The following is a 26,659-nucleotide window of genomic DNA, read 5'->3' as shown; positions in this document are numbered from 1 at the left end:
TTCAGAGTAAACGTAGCGATTTGAAAACCAAACTTAGTTAATAAAATACATTTTGGACTTAAGATCATCGAAGTGTCTGCTGAGTGACGCGGAGCTGCGAAATAACATCCGTCCTCGTTTACAGAGCGGAAACAAAACGCTTTCGAACAAAGAAACATTAAGACCCTCGAATGCTCGTCTTTAGATTGTACGTTTTGGATCTAGGGTCTAGAATGTGTTGAATTGCGCTATTGTATATACGTCTCCTTTTACACAATAAATATGTTTATTAAACTAAATGGGATTGCATTATTTTTATCGTCTCTGAGACTCCTGATATTCCATCTTTTTTTTCCTGTGCACCACCCTCACACACTCACAGTTCACACACACACAGTTTCAGTTCCAGTATTCCGGTATCACCCACATGAACACACACACACTTTCACACGAATGAACAGAAATGCTCCTTTTGCTAATGAAGCCCAACCAAGTCTGTCTGGCGCTGTGTAGTAGTGTAACTGTTCCTGTGCATCACACACCACCTGCCACTGGGGTGACTGCCAACTCATGCACCCGCCACACGCGCACTCATACACACACATATGCGCCTCCCTCTCTTGGTGTATTTTCCTCATTTTTGATGCCCCCTTGTGGCCAGGAGAAACAGCGCGCCGTCAGTGAGCGGCCCAGTGCACTCTCCACCCTGAGGATTGTGGGAAGCTGAGAGTAAGAGAAGAAGAAGGAGGACAAGAAGAAGAAGAAGAAGAAGAAGAAGGCCTCGTGCAGTGTGCCGTGACTGGCGCTAAGGGAGCTCCGCTCCACCACTTCACACCCCCAGAGCCGGCCCACCTGTGTCAGGGACGAGCCTTTGGCTAAAACACAAAGATGAGGTGCATGTTTAAACTGCGCAAAAACACCAAATACAAAAACACTCATGTTTATGTTACATTTCCAAGCCCTATACACACCTGATGTATTAGTGAGTTGTTAGGAAGCCCTGGCGTCCCAGGCATGGGCCGTGAATGTTTGCCGTGAATGTTGTTGATGGCTGGAGACTTGGCCATTTTGGGCCTCCCCGGCCCTTGTGCCCCTCCCCCTCCCACGGCAGGTGCTGTAAAAGAGCAGAGAACACTTTGAAAAGAAAAAAAAGCTGCTTTGTGCTTGTCACCTGTACTTCCATCCTCATATATCCCAAACTATGTTAGGAACTAGGGACAGAACGCATTGTTAGCAATGATATAGAGCCCCTGGGGTACAGAGGGTTAAGGGCCTTGCTCAAGGGCCCCAAGAGTAGCAAGTTTGGCGATACTGGCGCTTGTGCTCCGACTTTCCAAACAGTAACCACTGAACTACAACAGTTAAACAGTTGTAACTTCATCCTAAAATACAGGAGCCAATCACAGGGAAATGTATACAATGTGGCTCCGCTCCTACGTTACCTGTGCAGGTAGCTGTGCCAGTGAGGCTGCTGGTGGCCTGTGAGCTCTTCCTCCTCTTCGTGTCTGTTCTGCAGTCTGGGTGGTTCACAAACGGCCCGAGCGAGAGCGTCGAGTCGCTGCTGTTCATCATCACGCTCATGCGCTTGATGGGCTCGGCCGCGTCCTGGCGCGCGCTCATCGAGCTGGCGCGACCTGACGGGCAGTTCATTCCTGCACCGTGGGAGTAAGAGGAAGAGGGGGGCGGCGAAAAAGCCGCAGACGATGCCGTAGAGGTTAGCGAGGAGTGAAAACTGCTCCCTGAGGTGCCCGAGTTGACCGTGCAGTTCTTTTTGAAAGAGGAAGAGGAGGACGACAGGGAGGACTCGACGCCGTATTTCAGTAGAGAGCTGTTCTTGCGCTTCTTTGTCGAGCCGAGGCTGATCGCGCTGCTGCTCACGCTCACAACACCGGTGTCACTGCTGCTGCTGTTGTTTGCACTGGAGCTAGCTAGTGCGGCCAGAGGGGGCTCCTTTACCCAGAAGTGCTTGGGTCCGGAGCGGGATTTGACAGATTTGTTCGAGCCGGGAGTGGAGGGCAGCGAGGACGAGTGTGCTGAAGGCATCTGGGGTGAGGATGAGGACACTTGTCTGGAGGAGCCTATGCCGCTGTAAGTGAGCTGCTCTCCGGCCCTCTGTGACGTGACACGGGCATTTAGTGTGGTCCCGTACGGCAGTGTGGGCTTGCTGTCATGTGACTGGCTGTAAGGCGGCGGAGGGGAGGGGCTCAGAAAGCCTGAGGAAGAGGACAGCGAGTTTGTGCTGGACCGGTGAGATGACGTAACTGCAGACGAGGAGGAATTTTCCAGTGCAAGTGGAACTTTTCTGTGAGATTTAAACCAAAAAGCAACATCTGTATTTAAAACATCTGCAGTACAAACACTGGCATTTCACATCACTAAAACAAGAAACAAATTATAGTACCGTTATTATAGATTATGTCTCACATTATATCAAATATATTACATGCACAGTAATGGATTTGACATTTAGACCTTCTGGTGTGTCCTGGCTGCATCAATCCACCTCTTAATACCATCATTATGACAAACCATTCTCCTGGGGATTTGAATTGAGAGCGAATAGTGCGTTTTTGTGCAAATTCTACAGGACAGAAAAAGTATAAATGGTTCCTGAAAAAAGCTTAACTGTTTTGGTCGACCATCGTGAGGACACCATGTCCTGATTTATCCATCAGGCTATAAATAACAGAAAAAGCATTGCTCACATCCCCTTTCTATCGGTCTGTCTATCCGTCTATCTATCCTTCTCTCTATTCATCCGTCTGTCTACCCGTGCATCTGTACAACCTTCCGGTCCGTGGGTCCATCCATCCGCCAGGCTGTAAAGAACATTAACGCGTTACTCACTTCCACATCAACGAGTTGACGTGTTTGTCCGTCATGGCCACCAGTGCATACCGGACCCGATCCCAGCGCCGGTCGAAAGAGTAACAGCTTCTCCCGAACAGTCGGCTTCCAAAATTGCAGAACTAATTAACGAGACAAATCCGTGACACAGCGAACATCATTACATCTTCTAATGAGAGCTGTTATGATTATACACATCCTTTGGGCCTACAAGTGCATTACGAGGGGTCACTTGATATTCTTCACTGTGCCTCACTCGGTGCTCTTTATTAACAACACCTCATACATAATATATTATTACGCTCCCCTATGCATCAGGCATTAACTCTGCAATAATAAGGGATTAAAGAGTCTTGACTGTGACTAAAGGACTGAAAGATGTTGAGGCCAAAAAACCCGGAGGACTGAGAGAAATACTTACAGCAGCTGGTCGTGGATGGTAACCTGAATAGTGGCAGTCCAGTTTGTCCATGATCTCTTCTCTCTCTCCCTCGTTCTCGCCCTCGTCACTGGAGGGACAAGCCGCACCGTCGGGAGTGGGAGCAGAGTGGGGATGCAATGTCAGGTCAGGGGTCATGGCGTTGTCCCCTAAACTGCTCAGCCCGCTGCTGTGTAAAAAAAGAAAAAAGACTTTAGGTTTGTACATATCTCCGTGTGTGTGTGCGTGTGTGTGTGTTATTAATACAAAGATCTCTGGAAGGACTAAGCGAGTGAGATGTATTGAGAAAAAGTGGATGAGCGAAGTTAAAGGAGGAGCGATGAAAGAGCTGGCTCACCGTGGAAGCACAGGATTGTGGGGTTTGGCTTTGCTGAGGGGGAAGAGCTTGGCTGTGTCAGTGGCAGCGACCGTGGGGTTGCCGTGGTGAGGGGGTGGGTGGGGCTCCCTGAGAGGCTGTGGGGTTGGCTCCGTCCTATGCTGTTGCAGCTCCTTTTCCCGTGTTCGATTCTTGTGCTCTGCCAGCAAAACGTCAAAGCGCTTCCGCCTCCCGGGAACCGCCCTTCTCTGGCTTAAGGAATGTGTCTGCATAACGGAAAAAAACAAACAATTAACTCTGCCAATAATGTACAACTGTTGTAGAAAAATTAAAAGAATGACCAATAGAAATGAGAGATCGGGTGATTAATCGACAAAACCGAATGCTTTTAATTGCTGGAACAATCCGTTCCGATAGTTTTTCCGGGTTCCGGTCAGCTGTCATTATATTAGCGGCCTCTAGAGGCGAATCACTGACAGCACGTTTTTTTTTTTTTTTTTTTTTTTAATCAACTGTATAATTATATTCATTAAATTATATTTATATTTATTCACTTCAACACATTTTCATGTTTTAGTACTGGTTTTCTTTTGGCAATAAATTTTATTACTATTTGTATTTGTATCTTTTTTATCCAGTCTGCCGGAACCGGTTAATTAATTATTTGTCGGCAAGCGTGATCCAACCTAGCTATCGGTCGATCTCTAATCAAAATGAGTAAGATATAACTTCCAAAATCAAGCTAGACATTTTAATTTTTCCATGAAAGACAAGATACTAAGATTTAATAAAAAACCAACAACAACCTGTCAGTAAGAGTTACATTTGTATATATATGTGTGTGTGTGTGTGTGTGTGTGTGTGTACTTACCTTGCATGTTAAGGATCTTGTGCATGGCTTACGTGCTCCGATGTCCATAACTCCACAATGGACATCAGGATTGAACTCGCGTTCTAGCCGACACACAAAACGCAACACAATATAAACCAATTAACTCAAAGCACAGGGCGAGAAAAGCAAAGAGACGGTGCAAGAACTTGAGCATGAAGAACATTATTATAGTATGGAAGAAACTGGTTTATTGTGTCACCAGTACCGCCATCCTTCAATGCCAACATCTGGATAAATTATTCTCAAAACAACATCTGGCGCTCCCCACAAAACTCACCTAACACTTTCCTGGTGGGTCGTTTGCTACTTGCGTTGGTGCTGCTGTCCTGCTTCTTGCTGAGCGGCGAGAGGTGGCTCTTTCCATTTGGGATGTGGCCTGGGGACGGCTGGTGAGCCTTTGGTACAGACTGGCTATTAAGGCCTTGTTTCGAGGGCGAGGAGCTCACAGTAACGCAGGAAGAAGAGGATGAGGAAGGAGTGGGCACGTGGCCAGGCTTGGAGAAGCCGTAGTCCATTTTCACATGGATCTTCTCCACTTTGACAGCTGGGGTCAGACTGGGTGGAGGACAAAAACAAAAAAGGCTGTTTATCTTCTCTGTGTACTTAGGCATGTGGGACTGAAACGGATTAGCGAGAGATATCACGGATGGACAGGAACAGAATTCCCAGCATTTTCTTTCTTTTTTTCTTTTTTTTTACAGACATTAAGCAATTTATTAATTAAGAAATGATCACTCAAAATCACCTAATATTGTGAATCCAAAATGTCCAGAACAAATTGGCTGTGGTTTCAATTGTAATAATATCAAACTGTGCATATACAGTAGTGCACTATAAAGTGAACAGGACGCTATTTGGAACTGAAACAGCTGCTGTGATTTATTATTGTGAGTCTTATTCTTGCATTAATAAGCAGCACCGTCTGTGGTTTGTTCAACACTGTGTCTACTGATTCTTATTAAATGTTTGAAGAAATTTCGCAGCCCGGGGTTTATGTTGTTAAGCAATTTTAGATTTAACGGAAGAAGAAAAAAAAGAAACAATATGTTGCAAGTGTCATTTCATTAATAGAGATGCACCGGTGTACCCAGACTGATTTCTGAATCACAGGTTTAATATTTTCCCTCCCCAGACACACACAGGGCTTGATAATGAGCTGATGAGCTACAGCAGGTGCTTAAAAGCTGAGAAAATACTACGTGGCGGTGGAGCTCTCCCGCCGGAGAGGTCGTTTAGAGCGGATAGTTTATATCTAACGACTACGGAGAACCCAGAAAACGGGTCTCGGAGGTGCCGTAAAACCGTCTACGGTATAATACTTCAAGCTAAATGGCTAATAAAAAAAAAGGGCTACAAACTAATCAGCTTTTTCCGGCAGCGAATAAACAACCAGCCGAGAAAGCGCTTTGCATTTCGCAGAGAAATTGCGTGTAGATAGTTCTTCCTTTGCTGCATTTGAAGCGAATGTGGTTTGGTGTACTCACATGTCGTCGTGCAGCACCTTTGGGGGGAAGTGAGGCTTCCGGTGAGGCAGCTTCTCTTTGGCTGTGTGGGTGCTGTTGCTCCCTCCAGTGGAGGAGGAGGAACCCACGGGCATGGCGCTGGCAGGGCCCACTCCGCCTGCTCCTCCCGTCCTGGCCCGGGAGGGGACACCCGGGAGCATGGCAGAGGACTGGTAGGAGGACGCTGGCTTGTTAATGGAGCTGTGACGTCTCTCTAGGAGGGAGAAAGTGTGAAATGTTCAAGATTCAAGATTTAAGACCAAAGAGATCTTTCGGTTGGTCAGAAGGATTTATATTAGTCAGCATTTTTATTTGCATTCACTTGTCGCAAATTGTTTCTTCACCATGTGTTACATATTTTAACAACATATGCAAATGGATGTTTTTAAGCATGTTGTAAAATCAGAAATAGAGCTGCGACTATGACTTTTATACCACTGCAAAAAAAACGTTTGAACGTGGCACTCGCTAAAAAAAGAGAAATAACGAGACGCTAATGAGACAATGATATCTGCTATAATGAAAATGACCAGGAAGAACACACTTCTGGGTGCCAGCAGTAACTGTGCAGCTTCACAGTGCTGAGTGTATAAAAGAATAAACTCAGTGTTATCTCGAGCTATACATCATCATTAATGCTCATTTCTAGAGATATCAACACCAAACTCTTGGTTTCCTGGTTCGGATGTTGTGCCAGCTTATAGTCGCATCTTTAAAACACGCACTGAAATTCGGAGCGTTAAATTCACACTTCAAGCCAAAATAAACCAAAACAAAAACACAGAAATACCCTGGATGATCTGAACAGAAGTGTGAAAGCGCCACAGAGCTTTAGAGAAGCACCGGCGTTATTCAGGCGCTCGTTAAAGCCACGGCGCTGTGTTTCAGCTTTTTACAAAGCCTTTAGAAGAGACGCTTGTGTTGCAGACGTAGAAGGAGGCTGGCTGTGTAAAATCACTTGGTACAATAGGAAACCACAAGCGCCGCTACGCTGAAGCTGGCTGGAGCCACACAGAGCGCATTATTATCTGGCTGAATAAAACCGAAACGGAAAGCAAGACAGCAAAACTAGGAAGGGAACAAAACGTGCTTTAAGTCCAGCACTGTGCTTTTCTGAGTGATCAGAAACACGGAATGAGATTCGTAAACGGTGGAAGAATAAGATACATAAACACACTTACGGATTACAGAACGGAGTTGCACGGTGGGAACGAGTTCAGACAGGACACACCAAAAATATCAGGCAGGGACAAATAAACAAGCAAATGACTAAACAGGAAAACAATCATAAAACTACCATTAGACCCTATGGAGTAACCGTATTGGGTAAATAGGGACAGTGATTAGAATGCATTTTGAAAATGTACATTTAAATGAATACAATTTAAATAAAATTAAAAAATTAAAAATCAAAGAAATTCAAATAATAATTAGAAACAAAACAACAAAATATGAAATATTCAAGCATAGATAAATAAATAATTATTAATAAATAAGCAAATAAATAAACAATGAATAATAAACAAATCAAAATCAAATAAGATAAAAGGACACGCCTCCTTTTTAAACTTCGTTATTATAGAATCTTACGAGCAGATTAACATTTGCACGCATTTATGCACCGTATGCATTTAAAGAATTCAAAATAAAAGCGAATTGACACCATTTACACTCAAAACGTCTTTTTTATGAATTCAATTAACCTGCAGTTTCTGTTGGGGGGGGGGGAAAAACGTCATTTTAGGAAGGCGCATTGAGAGAGGATATATTCCGGATATTCCGATTAGTGTTTCGGATGGAACGGAAGGAGCAATGCGGGAAGGAGGTGTTGAAGTAAGCAGGGAGGAGCAGCGGCTGGAGCAGTAGTTGTCGTGCAGCAGAAGCGGCGTGTGGTGTTAATACTCAGCTCAACTCAAACACTGCAACCTCCAGCCGCTTTGGGCTTCCTGCCAAACACTCCTCGCTGCTGGAGGAAAACAGTGCGCTCACACGCTCTCTCTCTTTTACACACACATACACACACACACACAACCCTGCTGTTCCCCAGCTATATTATCTGCTCGGCCTGCACGCAAGCTGCACTGAGAATGAGGAGACCAGGAAGAGAAGCTATGATTCATTTCGGCTAATGGAATATGACAGTGCTTTGTATAGGCCTCTCGGTCTCACACACCTACACTCACTCTCTCTCTCACACACACACACACACACACACACACACAAGCTGCGACGGGTGTAACGTTGGCCTCTTGAACAAGTCTTGTTGTGAAACTGGCACAGCTCCAATACAAAGAGCTCAGAAAACAAGATCGAGTCCTGATTACTCTGTAATATCCCATGACGCCGCTCGGATCTCCAAGCACAGTACAACGGGACGCTGAAAAAGCAACGTGTTTCACACACCAGTAAAACACGGTGCCAAATGACCACGCACCAGCCAGAGATGTCTCGCCATCAACATCGCCAAATTCCGTTCCAAGCACATTAATACGACACCATTCACCTCCACCCGAGCTGACTTTAACAAACGAATCACTTAATCATGATACTTAATGAGCTGCCTGGGAGAGGAAGTGGATACGGCGATGCGATGTGTCAGGATCATGATCGGGGCCGTCACCATTATTACATCACATAATCCTGGTTGTTTGAGTTGATAGCGATTAAACACTGCACAATTCTGTTCTAATGCATGTTTCCAGTCTCTTATATGATTAATTATTAGTATATTGTCAAAGATATGATCCAGACCTCATACTGCAGGACGGTCAGCAGCATGTCAGCACACCAAGTCTGTCAATTTCCTCCTGTGTGTGTCCAAACTTTATATTTACTATTGGATTTTTTTATAATTTAAAATTAACGAAAATGATTAATTTAAAACGACAATATATATAAATATGAAATATAAATATATTAAATATAAATATAAATATGAAATATAAATACAGAACAAGTCCTCAAGTCCACGTGAGCGTGATTGATCTCGGTCTGTGCGCAAATAATAAACGCCACAGCCGCAGATTTAAATTAAAAAAATAAATAAATAAAATAATTCATAAAAAAGACGCCCCAGAGGAACCACATGCTAGAATTCATTCTCCCCAGTAACCAACTGTGGGGTACAGCGAGCTAACAGCGTTTAAATAATGAAGCCAAAACAACCAAACTACCTTTTTTATCACTATATTTTTTACACTAGTAGTTTATTTAACATCAGTACAGAGATGCACCCTGGTGAGCTTGAACAATCTAAAGCCAGGACGTGCACCCTTTCGAAAGAAATGGAAAAGCGTGTTAGAGGCCACGTTCTGACTGAATTCTGCACAGCAGTCATAGATCAGCAGTTTCATACAGGAGAACCGGCGCTCGGGACGCGTTTACGATTCTGAACTCCGAACACTAGAGTTTCCTGAACTGTGCAATTAATCTGTGAAATGCCATTAATCATTCGGCGAGAGGAGAACAAAAAAAACACCGGAGTGCGATCGCGTGAAACCGAGAGATGTACAGCAGCAGACCGAAGAATGAGACCGAAAAATATGATTAGCTGCTGGGCTCATCGCCAGGTGGCTGCAGGTTCACATCCCAAAAATATAAATAAATAAAATAAATAAAATCAGCATATAAACCCGACTATATTTTGCCATGGTAGGGTAGGGTTTCGTTTACATTTCATCATAATGCAACCTATCGACACCGTTATCGATAATGCTTCGCAAAGGAGCGGAAAACTTTCGGAAACTTGCTATGGGAACGTCATCTGGGGAATTTCGGCAATATTCCAAGTTGGAAACGTACCAGGGATTTGATTAGGAATTCTGAGAAATTTATATCAACTATCATTCACAAACTTATTAACATTTTGCTTGGTCATAAACTGACCTGCATGCAAACTAATACAAAAAAAAAGCACAAGCAAGTTATCAACATATGTAATATTTATGTAATTAAAATGAATATTCTCCAAGAAGGACATTTCTGTGACATTATTCGGACATTCCTGATTATTTCTAGCGTTGAAATTTCCTAGAAATTCGCAATTCTAATACTGCTCTCTATAACCTGGTGCAAAAAGACATGATGTGAACATTTCATGTTATTTTATTACTGCTGAACTTTAGTAGTGCAGATACAAATGCCACTAAGCAAACAGAGAGAGAGAGAGAGAGAGAGAGAGAGAGAGAGAGAGAGAGAGAGAGAGAGAGAGAAAATTCTGCCGTCTCTAGCAATTAGACTAACTTCTCTATTGCCTACTAAACCTGAACCGGTTCTACTTCACCATAATGAAGGGCAATGAATCTTTGACTATAAATGTGATTGTGTTGGAGCGTGTCTCTGTCTCATTCTTCACTGATGGCGAAACCCTAATATCGACCCAATTACATACCGGTCCAAACAAAATACCGCTTCTCGGTGCCCATCCCTACTCCATTGGTATTGACTGGTGTGAAGTAACGCTAGAATCGAGGTGTTCTAACAAGATTTCCTCAAGTTCCCTCTCGATTATTTTTTAAGTGTAAACGTACAGTTTTAAATGCTCCACTGGAAGCTAGAGGACAGGAAAGCATAAATTGAAAAATCAATGGAACATTTTTTGTCTCATAATACTGTCTCTAAACGTTATTGTCAATTATACAGCACATCAAATTATAGCGCACAATCACAACACTGAGCATTTTAACGAAGCAGCTGTCACTTTTGCACACTTCAGAAGTTTACGAAGCAGATTTCCCTTCAACGAGCGATAAATCACGCAGCAGTCACCAAGTAAATCGTGTCTTGAACTTTCAATCTCAGTTAATAAATCTGCTTAGCTCGAATTTCCCGATAGAGACTGTTTTGGCAACTGGCTCAAGCCGGTCATTCCAAGTTCCTCTATCCCCTATCTGACCCAATTGCTCCAAGCTAACTGTAAGATAACACCCCTATGCCCCCAGGGTCTCTGGTCCATCGGATACAGCTCTACAAGAAGCTGACCAGAGGGAATCCTTGTTAACCTCTAAAAAATCCAACAAAAGACTGCTCTTGATTAGGAGAAACTTCTGGATTGTGAAACACATCCTAACAAAGAGAAAATCCAGCAAGCTAGCAAAGAAACATCAATACTTGCAACCAGGATGGCATCAGGAGATAGATCATCTGCAAACTGAACTTCTGCTTCTCCTTCAGGGAAACTGCTGCCAGTGAAGCATCTATACATCAAGCTTGCTTTCTCTCGTTTCCACCACCCAAGAATGAGATCCCACGGGACGAAACTCCTCCACCATGCGTAACGTCTCCTCTCATCAGGAGAAAACCACAGTCCCACACTGAGAGGTACTCATCTGCATCTCAGCCACTTCACCATCAGCACCTATTTGTGAAAGAGCTCCAGTGTTCCTTTAATCGGACGTTCTAAAAACCTTCGGAACCCTTAGCCAAGTCTTGTTATCCAGTTCGTAAAAATACACAAGCAATAACAGAGACCAGACACGAGTACGTGTTTCACAAGATCGCAAGTGAACTGCCAAATTTGAGCCCTTGAGGAAGGACATCAACGACAAAAAATTCGCTTTTATCCCCCGAACGCTTCCGTTTTCCCAGTTCACACTGCATCGCGAACTTTCTAAAAGTAGAGAGTTTGAAGAGAGTTTGCAAAGAAGCCACGTCTACGTTGACGGAAAACTGTGGACGGAAGGCCAAAACGAAGAGAACAACATGAAAACGAAAACATTAGTGTGGTCATGGCTCTAATCTAGAACCTTGGGGTGGAAAATTTCCAGTCAATTTCCAGAGACTTTCCATGGGAACTTTCGAGTAGGAACCTCAACTCAAAAGAAATGTATGATAATTGACAGAATTGTTTGGGATTTGAAGGAAATTTATTAGAAATGTATAAAAACTGCATCATATACGAACATAAATATAAACATTTTGTTTGGTAAGCTGACCGGCATGCAAACGCAGCAATTTTGTAAATTCCCAGTTTATTCCCATTCTTTTAAGTTAATTCCCATGAAACGTTTCCAGCATTCAAAATTCCTGGAATTTTGCCCCCCCCCCATGTTCTGAAGCACTGGTTTACAAGGCGACGAGGGGCAGTGTGTAGGTCTGTGGATTTCAGATTCTAATTCAAACAACACTTAGGGATTATTTTGTATGATTAAAGTTGATTCTTGTCTGATAACAGCACATCTGAAGTGTCTTATTCTTCAGCAATTTGTTCAATGTGAGCTTGCCTAAGCATTCTCCTTCACCTTTTTCCCCCCACAAAGCGTCACTGAGTTACGACGACGGCTGAGCAGAAAGACCCGATCGGGGGCTTGAGAGCAAAATGTTTGGCTTTGTATTATTAGCAACTGACTCAGATTGGGTGCGTTATCGGTTCAAGCCGAGAGCAGCTAAACAAATCCGCTCTCGAATTTCCGTCTGTCATCGCAGATTTTAATTTTTTTGTGAGCAGGTATAGAGCACCTTTTCTCCTCTGATACATAATTCTCTTAGATAAAACACGATGGATTTGGATTAAAAAAGGCAGGAAGAGCATAGCGGAAAAGCAGCGCATCAAATATTAACCAGACGACTGTAAACACAAAGTGGAAATCAAAGGCTGGTGATCTCTCCCTCGCTGGCTTTCTCTCACTCTGTTTTCACACAGCAGACACTGAGCAGAGGTGGGAGTGTTTATTTCCTTTACAGAGATAAGACTGTGCAAGAGAGAGAGAGAGAAGAAAGGATGAAGATCCAGGTCTTACCGTAGTGTGCTTGGAAGGCCTGGGGTTTGACGACCTGACTGCAGTGGCTGCACATGACCAGGAAAAAGTCGTCCTGCGCAGGACATTGCCCAAAAATTGGCATATCTGCATAAAGGAAACAAAAATACATTATATATATATATATATATATATATATATATATATATATATATATATATATATATATATATATATATATAAATAAATAAATAAACTTGCACAATGGAATTCACGAACGATTTCTTACAGACACAACTGTTTGAAAACTCCTCGATTGCCGCTGTCAGGCTGATCAGTATACAAAACAGAAAGCGCTCATAAGGGCACTGGGAACGGCGCCAGTGTTTGGGTGTGCTTGCGTGCGCGTTATCTTTGTAAATATTTTCCGACGAAGACCCGAGAAATTTTCTTTTCATGCAGCCGGAGCAACGGCCAGGCCTCGAACCGGAAAACTGCTGAACAAGGCCTCACACAAGACATACACGAGGAGTTATGTAGCAGCTCTGGTGACGTCTCAGAGTAAAAGCGACAGGCCTGTTTGGCGAGCGCGCAGGCAGACGGTTGCTCTGGGCTGAACTTGTGCTGTTTTTATTGAGCTGAAACAAAAAAACAACAAAAGACAAGCTACTGAGCCAGCCATTCGGAAGCTTGCCTCAGGGAAGTGAGATATATTGAGAGAGAAAGACAGAAAGACACACAGGGAGGGAAAGAGGGAGGGAGAAAGGGACTCAATGCCAGCCTGAAAACCATACGCTCCATAAGCCTGGGAGTCTATAGTAATTATCTGCTCTGGTTAGATACACACTTGTTCTTTGTCAAAGCAACACAGACATAAAAGCAGAAGTTAGAACGTTCCGAACTGTACTGACGCAACACATTTTCACCTAACGACGATTCCGATCCGGAACCGCTTATACACACAGATGCAATAATTCCAAACCCCCAGAAAAAAAAGAAAAGAATGAGATTTGTTTAAGAGCAAGGTATTCAAATAGGCCACACACACACACACACACACACACACACGGAGCTGCGGCTAGAAAACCTGATTACGTGTATTTAAAAAAAATAATCGTTCTGAATCCGCACGTGACAAAATTTTGAATCGTCACAAAAAAAAGATGACCATAAAAAAAAAAAAAACGGAAAAAGCCCATGACCAAATTAAATGCATTGGAAATTTGTCTTTTTTTCATTGAGCTTGTCTTTTACAATTTTTTTTGTCTATTTATTAAATTTATTTCATATGAAATAATCACTTCTACTCTATTTATTTAACCAATTTAATTTTTTTTTTTTCACAATTATTATAAAAGGACTTCATTTCATTCAAGCATTTCCATTGAATGCATGCTGAATAAACCTTTTTATCCTATTTGGATTCTTCTTCTTATATTAACAGGGTCCCTGATTCGAAATTCAGACCATGCTTTCGCATGTGTCCCTCTATAATGATTCACAAGTCCCAAACCAATTAATGCAAGTGTGAAGTATGTGCTACAGTCAAGCTCCTCTCTTCGGGTTTCTTAACAGCAAGCGGGTGCTTTAAAGGCGCTTTTCGTGGCACCGAGCTCCGTGTGGGAGCTGCGCACCGGCGCTGGATGATTCAAGGCCCCCCATTATACTTAACACACTTCAAGTGGCACTTACTCTAAATCAAGTGCTCTAACAGTCCCTTCATGCACTAATAAACACTAGGGGGAGTAATGAAGAGGTTTTAGCCACGGAGTTAGTAGCTTAAAAGGTCATAATAGAGTCCTGCTGCATCCATTCCTGCTCTAATAGAGTCCGTACACATGACTAATCCGGGCTAAATAATTCTGCAATGTCTAGGGAAGAAAAAAGAAAAAAAGTAAACTATGGCCTCTTGATCAGATGTCAAGGGCACTTGGACAACTTCAGTCTAATTACACGCGTTTGAGCGAGACGGCACGCCTTCACGCTGAGAAGGACCAGATGGCTCTTAATAAAAAATTAAATTAAGAGACGCCGCAAATCCGCTGGACATTGATTTAGAAACCTGATCAGCAGACTGGACGGGGGCAAGAACGCAAATCGAAAAGAAGAGAGTTTACAGGGAGAGATAGAAGCGAGAGAGAGCTGAACGTTCACCAGCCTTTTCAGCACGAGTGATAAGTGCGCCACAAAAACAGTCTTGAGAGTCCCTGTGCGCAAAGCTTGTCAACACATTGAGAGCAAGTCTGCTGTGTGTGTGTGTGTGTGTGTGTGTGTGTGTGTGTGTGTGTGTGTGTGTGCACCTCACCATGTGGCCCAGCCTTTAGTCACGCTCCGGCGTTGACTGTACAGTTGTGCATCTGTGCTTAAAATTATGTTTCACAGCACGACTCAGTATCCATGTGTCAGGTATCCTCATATACAATAAACGGTTAAAAGTATTGGGACACTCGACTTTTCTAAAAATAATACTTTTATAACAATTACTATTAAAAGCACCTGCCACCAGTCTAAATCCCAAATTCACACAGAGACTAATAAAACAATTACGTACTTTAATGCATTGACAAATGGAAGACATTTCCTGCTGGGAGGAAACTCGTGCAGGGATGGTGAGAGAAAAGAGCTGGTGAGAGAGAAAAACTGGTGAGAGATAAGAGCTGGCAGAAGAAAAGAGCTTGTGGAGGAGAAGAGCTTGTGGAGGAGAAGAGCTGGCGGAAGAGAAGATCTGGTGAGGGGAAAAGAGCTGGTGGAGGTGAAGAGCTGGCGGAGGAGAAGAGCTGGTGAGAAAGGAGAGTTGGAGCGAGGACGGCACTAGTGAAAGAACATTCTCTTATCAGTAAACATTTCCAGTCGACTTCTCTCTCGATGGAAGTCTTTTACCCTCTAAAAAGATAAAACTCTTGAAATAAAAGCCGATCTGTCAGTATTTTCCTCTTTCATATTTCCTTGAGGTATGGAGTAATGAAATCATTTCAACAATCCTCGCAGCGTGTTTGGGCAGATCCGAGTGAGTAGACGTTAAAATGAAAGTGAAACTGAAATGAAAACACAACGTAACCTGTAACACTCGTAACTCCAAATCGGCGGTATGAAAGGCGACGTTTGGTTCCGATTTGAAACTGCAGCCGACGTAAATCCGTTCCGAATCGATACCAGGCTGAAGCCTTTCGTTTCCTCTCTGGTCAAGTACGAGCTGATAAACCGACACGTTCCCGTTCTGCAAGTTCTCGTCAGTCAGATTGTAAACCGTGAAATGTTTCCACGGATCGCTGCACACTGGCTCCATTGTGTCTCGGTGCAAATGCTATGTTATATCAACGCTTCTCGCAAGTACAGCGTGTAACCACTCCAGGCACAAAGGGGGTAGCAAAAGTATTTACCCCTTCTTGACCTCCCCCATATTTTTTAAAAATTTTGCTTTAGTTTCAGGTGTAACCAAATTCAATGTAATTTCAAACAACCAAATCCGGAAATTTTTTTGTCTAAATTCACTGTCAGTTCTGAATCTGGCCTTGGGTTATTTGGGTATTTGAACCGTACGTGATAAACGTTTGCTCTTTTATTATTGTTCTATTTATGGGCATGACACGAAGCCAGAATGTCAGCGGCGGCGCCGAGTGGAACATTTGATAAACGAGCAAATGACACAATGAAGCAACATTTGAAACACGGGCCTGTCAATTCTGATTGTGTGTATTTGCTCCCGAACACAAATACGACATATAACCCCAGATATTAAAAAGTTCCCTGAATTGACATGGGGGCGTAGACATAGGGGCGTAGACAAGCCACTGTTGGAAGCCACTGTCTCTCTTACGCTTTCTCTCTTTCTCCATCTTCCTTCCACTCACTTTGGTCCTTCTGGACGTCCTCTAGCTCACGAAGTCGAATGTAAAATACACCTGATCTCGATGCTGTGCTTCAGACAGGCCTAATGAAGCGTAAATCGGTTTCGTTATTTAACAATCGCTCGTTCTAAGGAAAAGGTGAAAAGCCGGCGGATGACGACGAGACAGGAATATGACCGTGACTCATCGTTAATACGTGCAAAACAAAGATTTGTTGATCTCGTATCAGCACTGAGCTGCTGAGAAGAATGCTGCGTCGGCGATTTGGAAAAGACGTTACACCTTATGTAGGGGGTTTTCGACTCTTCAGAAGCTGCTTTTCCGAGAATCTGTGCTTCTACTGAAATCAACAACGAATTGTGTCGTGTCACAGTGTTGTTTTTAAACCTGAAACTTACAATGCTGGAGTTTTTTTTTTTCAGGTGAGCCAAAAGTGGCAGGGTTACTGTGGAAAGGCAATTGATCAAAACTTATACAAAGGCTCTTTAAGGTGAATATATACACTGTGTGTCAATCAGTAGAACTCACAGCCATGTTTAATAGTAAAAATAAGAGCATTTCTGCACATCTAATGCAAAAATCATTCAAAATTAGGACTAAATACCTGTGTAGCCTTGATAAAACCACTTATCATTAAGACTAAGCGAAACAATTTAGAATGAGAAGAGAAGCAGATGATGATTGTGATCATTGATCATTTCTAGTGCTAACTGTACAAGCCTGTGGGGGCAGTGTTATGATCTGGGGATGTTTTAGTTGGTCAGGTCAGGATTCAACAATGTCATGTGCCCAAAGATATACGGTCACCTTAACATGATAAATTACCGGGTTTTTAGATCAACAAATGTTTTCTTCCGTGATGCCACAGACATATTTCAAGATCTCCTGTGAACTCCGGACGAAAATAAACACATGGTATTTGAGCCGCGATCAAAGCAAAATGCGCTCTGACTAAACGTTGGAGCGTGAGACACTTTTTTTCAGGCCACGCTTTCTGCTCGCACGTGAAAGAAAAACTAAAGAGAGAGAGAGAGAGAAAGAGAGAGATAGCACCCACCGTCTCTGCACAGTCGCATGGCTTCTCTGTTCCTCCCGCACTCTTTATAACTTTCTTCTGGTTCCATGCCTACGTAGAGAGGTCAAAAAGAGACAAAGATTCAACTGGTTAGACTGAACAATCGAGAAACTAATTACAGTTTATTCAGTAATCATGAAATACTGCTGAATAAACAGACACGCAACTAGCTTCAATATTTAAAGAGGAACATATTTACTCTGATAAACAAACAACCAGAAAGGCATTTAAATACGTTCACGTCCACGATCCCTGGATATTGCACTGTTTGACTACTTACTAATATACATCATCATAATTAAATGAATGTGTTTGAAAAATTCCTATGATGTTGTATATATAAGTACGTAGTCAAACAGCGCAATATCCAGGGAACATGGATGTAAAGTTATTTGAGTAACTTGTCAGTATGTACAACAGGTGAACATTTATTCAGTCACTTGATTACGTAAACAGCACGTAACCGGTGAAAGTCTGATAAAAGTCTGATAATCAGAGAGCAAGTAACCTGTATGATTCACAGGAAGACAATTAATCAGTTTGTCTACAAGATAAAACGTGTCATAATATAGAAATGAGAAGCAGTTCACACTTTTTTTTATTGAAAAACATTCTCCCTTAGCATTAAGAACAGCTTTACACACACTTGGCATCTGGGCACTTTGATGGTCTTCACTAGGTGTTCTTCACGTCTAACCTTGTGATCAAGTTCATCTCAGAGCAGGTCAATAGGATTTCGGTGCAGTGACTGGGCAGAGCAATGATGTTTAACAACAGCTGACTATTTGCGCTCTAAAATAAGGCTTAAACGTATCGTCTTGTTGTATGATGGATTCGGTTCCAATTCCACACAGTCCTGATGGAACTGCATGGTGTTGAAATATAGAATGCTCTAAATCCCTGCTCTAAACCCCACCCAAACCATTGAGCTTCCACCTCCAGGTTTGACTGCGAGTGTGAGGCAGTCTGATAACATCATCTCTCCTGTTCTCAGTCTTACAGAAGTTCTTCTGCTAGAGCCAAAAATGTCACATTCTGTCAACAGAACTTTCTTCTAGTCATTTACTGTCCACTTCTTGTGTGCTTATGATTTTTGCCTGTGCAAACAAAATGAACATGCGTTTGTCTTAAAAACTATAAAAGACTAGGCGTTTCCACACTTTCGACAGATACCTGTATATATAGATAAACTGCAGAATATAAACAGTGGGGAATAAGATACCTGTGTTTACCTGTGGCATATAAACAGGTAAACAGAGGAGTATAAACCATTAAACTGGGGTATAAACAGAAACTGAGGGGTATAAACAGATAAACTGAGGTATGAACAGGTAAACTGGGGTATAAACATGTAAATTGAAGGGTATGGGGGTATAAACAGGTAAACTGGGGTATAAACAGGTAAATTGAAGGGTATGGGGGTATAAACAGGTAAACTAAAGGGTGGGGGGTTAAACAGGTAAACTGAAGAGTAGGGGGGGGTAAACAGGTAAACTGAAGAGTAGGGGCGGGGGTAAACAGGTAAACTGAAGGGTGGGGGTATAAACAGGTAAACTGAAGAGTGGGGGTAAACAGGTAAACTGAAGGGTGGGGGTATAAACAGGTAAACTGAAGAGTGGGGGTAAACAGGTAAACTGAAGGGTGGGGGTATAAACAGGTAAACTGAAGAGTGGGGGTAAACAGGTAAACTGAAGGGTGGGGGTATAAACAGGTAAACTGAAGAGTGGGGGTATAAACAGGTAAACTTAAGAGTAGGGTGGGGGTATAAACAGGTAAACTGAAGGGTGGGGGTATAAACAGGTAAACTGAAGGTGGGGGGTATAAACAGGTAAACTGAAGGGTGGGGGGTTAAACAGGTAAACTAAAGGGTGGGGGTAAACAGGTAAACTGAAGAGTAGGGGCGGGGGTAAACAGGTAAACTGAAGGGTGGGGGTATAAACAGGTAAACTGAAGAGTGGGGGTAAACAGGTAAACTGAAGAGTGGGGGTAAACAGGTAAACTGAAGAGTGGGGGTATAAACAGGTAAACTGAAGGGTGGGGGTATAAACAGGTAAACTGAAGAGTGGGGGTAAACAGGTAAACTGAAGGGTGGGGGTATAAACAGGTAAACTGAAGAGTGGGGGTATAAACAGGTAAACTTAAGAGTAGGGTGGGGGTATAAACAGGTAAACTGAAGGGTGGGGGTATAAACAGGTAAACTGAAGGTGGGGGGTATAAACAGGTAAACTGAAGAGTGGGGGTATAAACAGGTAAACTGAAGGGTGGGGGTAAACAGGTAAACTGAAGAGTAGGGGCGGGGGTAAACAGGTAAACTGAAGGGTGGGGGTATAAACAGGTAAACTGAAGAGTGGGGGTAAACAGGTAAACTGAAGAGTGGGGGTAAACAGGTAAACTGAAGAGTGGGGGTATAAACAGGTAAACTGAAGAGTGGGGGTATAAACAGGTAAACTGAAGAGTGGGGGTAAACAGGTAAACTGAAGGGTGGGGGTATAAACAGGTAAACTGAAGAGTGGGGGTATAAACAGGTAAACTGAAGAGTAGGGGGGGGTAAACAGGTAAACTGAAGGGTGGGGGTATAAACAGGTAAACTGAAGAGTAGGGGCGGGGGTAAACAGGTAAACTGAAGGGTGGGGGTATAAACAGGTAAACTGAAGGGTGGGGGTATAAACAGGTAAACTGAAGAGTAGGGGGGGGTAAACAGGTAAACTGAAGGGTGGGGGTATAAACAGGTAAACTGAAGGGTGGGGGTATAAACAGGTAAACTGGGGTATAAACAGGTAAACTGAAGGGTAGGGGGTATAAACAGGTAAACTGGGGTATAAACAGATAAACTGAGGTATGAACAGGTAAACTGAAGGGTGGGGGGTATAAACAGATAAACTGGGGTATAAACAGGTAAACTGAAGGGTACGTGGAGGGGGATAATAAAGGGGTAAACTGAAGGGTACGTGGAGGGGGTAATAAAGGGGTAAACTGAAGGGTGGGGGGTACTAAAGGGGTAGACTGAAGGGTACGTGGAGGGGGTAATAAAGGGGTAAACTGAAGGGTACGTGGAGGGGGGGGGGTAATAAAGGGGTAAAGTGACTTTATAAGTGACTGGATATTAGGTGATATAATCAGGTAACACTTGCTTTACCGGCTGCTTTTTCTTTTCTCTCTTTCTCTCTCTCGCTTTTCTCGCTCTTCTTTTTTAGAACTCGTTGCTATGGGATACGGCTCGAGCACTCACCGTCGGTCGCGTGCAGCTTCACGGCGTCCGCCCAGCAGTTCCACGCCTGGCCCAGCATGACTTCCGGACTCGGGAGAGACGCCGCGCGCTCGCCGATGGCCGCCATTGCTGACGCGCCTTCAGTCCGCAGCTGCTGGTGTCTGGGCGGCGCTCTGGCGCGCTGCTCCGCCCGCGGCTCGCCCTCCTCGGCCCTCTCCGACATGCTTCACCGCTAGAACGGAGCGCGAGCAAACACACACACACACACACACACACACACAGAGAGAGAGAGAGCCCAGTCAGCGATCCGGTTGAACACACCGAGGCACGACTCCGCGCTGATCCCCCTCCCCGGTGTGAGGTCGTACCGCGGCGGATATGATCAGATCAATCACACGTTTAATACGGAATCGGGCTTATAGAGGGATTCAAACTTCGCTCCGGATCACGTGAATCGACAACACACACACACACACACACACACACACACACACACACACAGGACGAAAGATTAGTTTTCGTGTCTGTCTTTGTTCACTACAAAACAGAGCTGCTGTGGAAAATCCCATTCAAGCTTCAGTGAGGATCTTTTTTACTGTTCACAAGTGAAACAAGTCCGACACTGCATGCACCTCCACCCTGAAACATGTTTATATAATAAAGGAAACCATACAAGAGGGAAGTGTGAACGAGACGCGCAACAAAAAACATCTCCAAGTGTCTCTGAGATCTTCCAAACACACCAGGGGTTCTCTTTGTGTACAGGAGCACCTTCACACTGGGACTCTTAGTACATACATAGAACTACTAGTGGGTATGATGCTCAGGTGTGCACAAACTTTTGGCCATATCAAGTGTGTCTGGGGGGGGGGATTAATATTACAATCTGATTTCATCATGATTACAATCTCCAGGTTCACTTTCAGCACTTCAGTTCCAAAAGGGCAGGAAACTCACGATGGGATACAATCTGGAGAATTTTCATTTCTTCAAATTGAATTAATCTTCATTCATTTTACAATCCACCTGTGATACATCCTAAAAAACTCAGCGCACATTCGAGGTGGTATAACATTTTTGGGACTCGTTTTGTAACACGCTAACAGATGGTATCACGAGGCTGCACGCGCAGTCACAGGAAGCACCGACCTTCAGAAATCGGTGTGCAAAAAAAAAAAAAATTACAAAAAAGACATCATCCTGTGTACATCAGGGGCTGTGAATTAGTGCTATTCTGACCACGTCTGCTATTCTGACCACGTGGGCACACTTTTTGACGCGTATACCAGAAGGTTCTTGACACGCTTGAATAAGAAGACACGTTCCAGTAGTGGCAGGAGCGCTGTATTGCTGTGGCTATTTTGAAAGTGATCGTGTTTAATCCTAGATGAATAAAGAAGTACTTTCTTGTAAACGGAGCGGTCTGAGTTTTTAACCTCGTGAAAAAGGTCAAACGCGACTCCGAACGTGCGCTGCCGACACGCTTACATAACACGATGAATCCGGTACAAAAAAAATGGATTTATTCGATGCAGGTTACTGATCTGCCCCTGAATAAATCTCTATCTGTAGCCTCGGTGCGCGTTCCAACCTACACGCCAGCCTCGCCTCCACCTTCTAGTGAAGAAACGAGATTTCATTTCATTTGCATTGGTAGAAAAGACAGAGATGGACAACAGCTTCCGCACGGCGGTTTTTATATCCGTTGTGAAACTCAGATTTCCAACTTCAAGAATTTCTTCTAAAAGGAAAATCCTGACAGTTTCGCATATCGAGGGCGCGAACGAATGAGGGACGGAAGGAACGAAGATGTTTGTTTAAAATATGCTGAAATAAGTAGAACAGTTAAACAGAACATATCTTTAGAAAACAAAATGTAAAAAACACGCGTTTACGTACGCCTGTATTAAGTTAAAAAAAAAAAAAAAAAAAAAAAAAAGTGGTCTAACAAATGTAAACGATTTAACAATTTTATTTAATCGATTTAATTTGATCAATTCATTAGATTGTGTATCGTTACACCCTTAAAATCGAGCATTTTCTTTTTGTAAAACAATGGCATTTCTGCATCTCCAACACATTGTCCCTGTTTCAGGAGCTTACATCCACTGACTCGACTCTAAGTCAAATCTCTCTCAGCGCAGGTTCTCTCAGGTTCGCTGGAAAGCAAACCTCGCTCAGACTCTCACGGATCAGCAGTCTAAAGTACACAGCCAGGGATCCACGCAGACAGACTGCAGATATAAAAGAGCCTTATGTTAAATATATACACTGTAATGGAGGTTAACTGATCCCATTGTGTGTGTTCGTCCACGTGATCTGTTGTGACCCGATTCCAGACCGATATCACGTGACTCAAATCATCCAGGTGGAAATAATGCAGCCGTCTTTAATCATTTCTTACTTTTCTAACAAATGAAGTGAAATCTCTTTTCAAAACTATCGGGACGGTTTTTACATCCGGATTAAAAAACCCTCGGCCACGTAAACACGGCACGTGGCGAATCGAGAAAGTGATCGCTCCACGGCTGCGCGGTAATACGCGTGTTCACCGAGCGAACAGGAATCCGTCTGATGGAGGTTTTTTCAATTGGTCCGAAACCACAGAGATGGGATTTGTTCCACAAATATTTATACTCAGATCACAGAAACGTGTGTGTAATTAGACAGTACAGTGTATCAGATATCAAGTCTCCTTATACTGCAGCGTCTTGAATCTGATTGGTCAGAAGGTGTTGATGAACCGTTTTCTATATGGAGGTGGGAGCTTGATGGTTAAGGTATTGGAATTTGGATCTGTAGGTCACGAGTTCGAATCCCAGCCACTCCAGGGCCCCTGAGCACGGCCCCTGACCCCACAGCTGTTCGGTTGCATCAATGAGATGAATGTAAGTCGCTCTGGATGAGAGCGTCTAGAAAAATAGTTACATCACAGGTATGTTTCGGGTTTGTCTCTATAATAAAGAGTTATAACAGCTCATTAGAGAAGGAGTCTATAACTATTGACATGGAGTATCGTTCTGTAAGGAGGTGTGTATTTATTATTATGTGGAATCTTTGTTTTTAACGATCGACATTTCAGATTAATGGAAAGTCATTTGATTTGTGGGTTCTTTCTAACACAAGCTACTTTCCCCCTCTAATTTGATGCCAAGAAAACAAGGAGAGTGTATGTGAATGTTCCAAAGTCCAAACAAAGTCGACATTGCACATTAATAAATGACAATGTATTTGTAGTCAAATGTTCACTTCGGGACGTGAAATTTCATTTGGCTTCATGTCACGCTTCAGTGTCACGCAGAACGTTCTCGTACCTATTGAAAAGTGAAAAGCAGAACTCCGCAACTCCGGATCAGCAGATCCTCATCGGCTTCGGTGATCCTGCTCGGGCCAGGCGCGCTGAACACAGGACCTGCAGGCACACGGGCAGAGAGGGAAAGCTGATCTTATTGTTTTCATCGTCTGCGCACAATAATCGCCATTTAGGAGACGGCCGCGTGTCTGCCAACAGGAGATGCGGCTCGGCCGAAGGCCAAGCGAATCTGGTTGTGGCTTTCTGGTACATGAGCTACTTATGGAGCGACCCGCTGCTATGGAGTAATCCGATCCAATAAGCACTATCCCTGGTTAACCACCTGAGAGCTCTGCAGTTGGCATCCCGTTAATCCCTTTTTCAGACGGAAAAAAAAAACAGCTTTGAAAACTCTACTTAGCTTTTCAGCACGTTTACGTGATAACGCAGGTGAAGTCCATCCTGACAACGCCTGCGATATTTTATTGACAGGCTGTGTGTGTGTGTGTGTGTGTGTGTGTGTGTGCAGAAAAAGGAACGTGCATAAATGTCACTCCTGTGAAATGGAAAGACGCCGACATTATCGCATAATGCAGTGGAAATTGCATTTATGCAAATGGTCATGAAGTAACCACGAGACTGCTGTCTCTGTAACCAGTAAGAAAAATCAGAATCCTGCTAAAGATGAGGTTAGAAAGCTTTCTTTTTGTCTTACAGGCAACCTTAAGAGACATAACGCATAACCCAACCCATGCCCCGGATCAGCGATCCCAAACGATTTCCTCATTAAAGGATGGGATCCTCTCAACGTAGTGACGAATACCGAATAAGAATTGATTGTCAGATCTACGTAGAGAATCCTGGATCAGAAAACGCATACAATATGAGGTCATAAACATGGGGGACAATCAGTTATAAACTAGTAACTAATCACACCTTCGTGTAATAAAATCATATTTTCACATATAAAGGGGCATAATCCCAAATCTATCCCTGTTTTTAATAGTAGTGCACTTAATCTAGTGTACAAACCATTCATATGTATTGTATATAGGGCACATGTGCAGGGTGTATAATGTAAAATTGGTATACAGCCTTAATAAAAGAGTTCAAGAATAAGATTTCGTGTTTCAAACTGAGACATGAGGCCAAGAAGAACAATGACTAATTATAGTGTAATTATGATATAATTATAAACTATTCAAATGTATTTATATTTTGCTTGAAAGTGAAAAAAAAAACCAACAGGATTTTATTTAATACAGAAAGAAAGGATCCTGGTATGTGACAGGTTGTTTTGTCAGGTTTTAGTTATTGTGTATTAATTTGAGTTATAAATGTGTGTAATGAAGTTTGGTTTGTGTGTGTGTGTGTGTGTGTGTGTGTGTGTGTGTGTCTCTGTGTGTTTGCTGTCACTGCTCCATTCATCCCGAGGCCTGAAGATCTGAGCAGAAGAACAAGTGCACTTCAGAGTGAAAGCAAAAATAAAAAGAAATATGGCGAAACCAAAAGCAAACCAGGAAACTGTCAAACTGAAACTCACCAAATGTCGTAAGAAAAAAAAAAAACAACAACGTGGAAAGAAATTTATAATAAAATATAAAGTTAGATTTTGAGAAAGAAATGACGTCACCAAAATGAAATGTTGCTGCCATTTGAGGAGGAGGAGGGGGTGTTAGCTTCTCTGCTAACGGTAGCTTTAGCATGTTAGCATCAAACCCCAGTCTCGATCTCGGTGTGTATGTGTGTGTGAGAGAGAGAAAGTGTGTGTGTGTGTGTGTGTGTGTGTGTGTGTGTGTGTGTGTGTGTTTGCGCGCGCGGTCAGGCTCTTCCGCGCTAGCCCGCTGTAGCTCGCAGCAGCGTTAGCACTCTCCTCGCTTAGTCTACCGAAAGCCGCGTCCCCGCCGTTAGGCAGCTAGCGCGGGCTGACAGCTTTGTTCGCTTACCTGCGGCCCGGAGCGCAGAGACCCGCGGGCGTCTCCGTGAGCGAGCAGACGCGTGAGGCGGTAAAAAGGAGCTGCGGAACGCGGCTGGGTGAGGAAGGCGGAGCGGCGCTGCGGGAACTCAGGGACTGTGGAGGTCTTCACCAGGTGCTTCCATGTCTGTTTACCAGGCAGCATTCTGGGACCGAGCGCGTCACCGAGCCGGTGCGCATGCGCACCACACCGCGGTCCGCCTGTCAACCGGAAACGGGCGTCTTCACGTCCCGCACCCGTATTCTGACCGAAGGCTGATGCCGTGCTCTGATTGGTCAGCAGTTCGAACTGTCAAGCAGCAAAACTGATTCGCCCATTAACTGACCAATCACGAGACAGGAGCCAGGAAAGGAGGCAAAGAAAAAAAACAAACAAATAAATACATAGAGTGAAAAGAACAAATAGTGGTGAACTAATCACTACAATAAGAGAAAGTATAAAAAAACCTGATCAATTAATAAATCACAAACTAATAACTAATTCATATATTAGTTATTAGACACATACTCCATAGACTCCACCCCTACAGGAGACTGTAGCATTAATGTATAAATAAAAAATAAACATAAAGCATAATATATAATCAAAAA

The 26,659-nt window shown here is 43.3% G+C and overlaps 1 protein-coding gene across 4 annotated transcripts; it reads right to left on the bottom strand.

Annotated features, from left to right (window-relative positions):
• Positions 1-246: 246 nt before the first annotated feature.
• On the bottom strand, positions 247-26,177 carry LOC124402246 (ataxin-7). Of its 4 annotated transcripts, none has more exons than XM_046875116.1 (14): positions 26,040-26,176; positions 24,116-24,213; positions 20,823-21,033; positions 17,576-17,644; positions 12,713-12,817; positions 5,958-6,189; positions 4,751-5,028; positions 4,453-4,535; positions 3,603-3,847; positions 3,248-3,434; positions 2,827-2,948; positions 1,422-2,281; positions 951-1,093; positions 247-854 (listed from the first exon to the last, which is right to left on the bottom strand). In XM_046875116.1, the coding sequence occupies exons 3-14, from the start codon at positions 21,022-21,024 to the stop codon at positions 837-839; spliced, it is 2,544 nt and encodes an 847-aa protein (XP_046731072.1). In that variant the 5' UTR covers positions 21,025-21,033; positions 24,116-24,213; positions 26,040-26,176; the 3' UTR covers positions 247-836. The 4 variants fall into 4 exon arrangements, with proteins under 4 accessions (XP_046731072.1, XP_046731074.1, XP_046731073.1 ...); XM_046875118.1 differs by having other exon boundaries at positions 3,248-3,431; XM_046875117.1 differs by lacking the exon at positions 24,116-24,213 and having other exon boundaries at positions 26,040-26,177.
• Between the last annotated feature and the right edge of the window lie 482 nt (positions 26,178-26,659).

Source organism: Silurus meridionalis, chromosome 19 (genome assembly GCF_014805685.1).
Source record: "Silurus meridionalis isolate SWU-2019-XX chromosome 19, ASM1480568v1, whole genome shotgun sequence".
Taxonomy (NCBI): Eukaryota; Metazoa; Chordata; class Actinopteri; order Siluriformes; family Siluridae; genus Silurus; species Silurus meridionalis.
The sequence above is the reverse complement of the archived record's forward strand: the minus strand, read 5'-3'. Positions and strand labels throughout refer to the sequence as shown.

Coding starts and splice junctions, on each gene's coding strand:
- LOC124402246 (XM_046875117.1), bottom strand. CDS start 21,024: ATGTCGGAGAGGGCCGAGGAGGGCGAGCCGCGGGCGGAGCAGCGCGCC. Junction 12,818..17,575: donor CATGCGACTGTGCAGAGACG/GTGGGTGCTATC, acceptor TCCTTTATGCAG/ATATGCCAATTTTTGGGCAA. Junction 6,190..12,712: donor GGCCTTCCAAGCACACTACG/GTAAGACCTGGA, acceptor TCTCCCTCCTAG/AGAGACGTCACAGCTCCATT.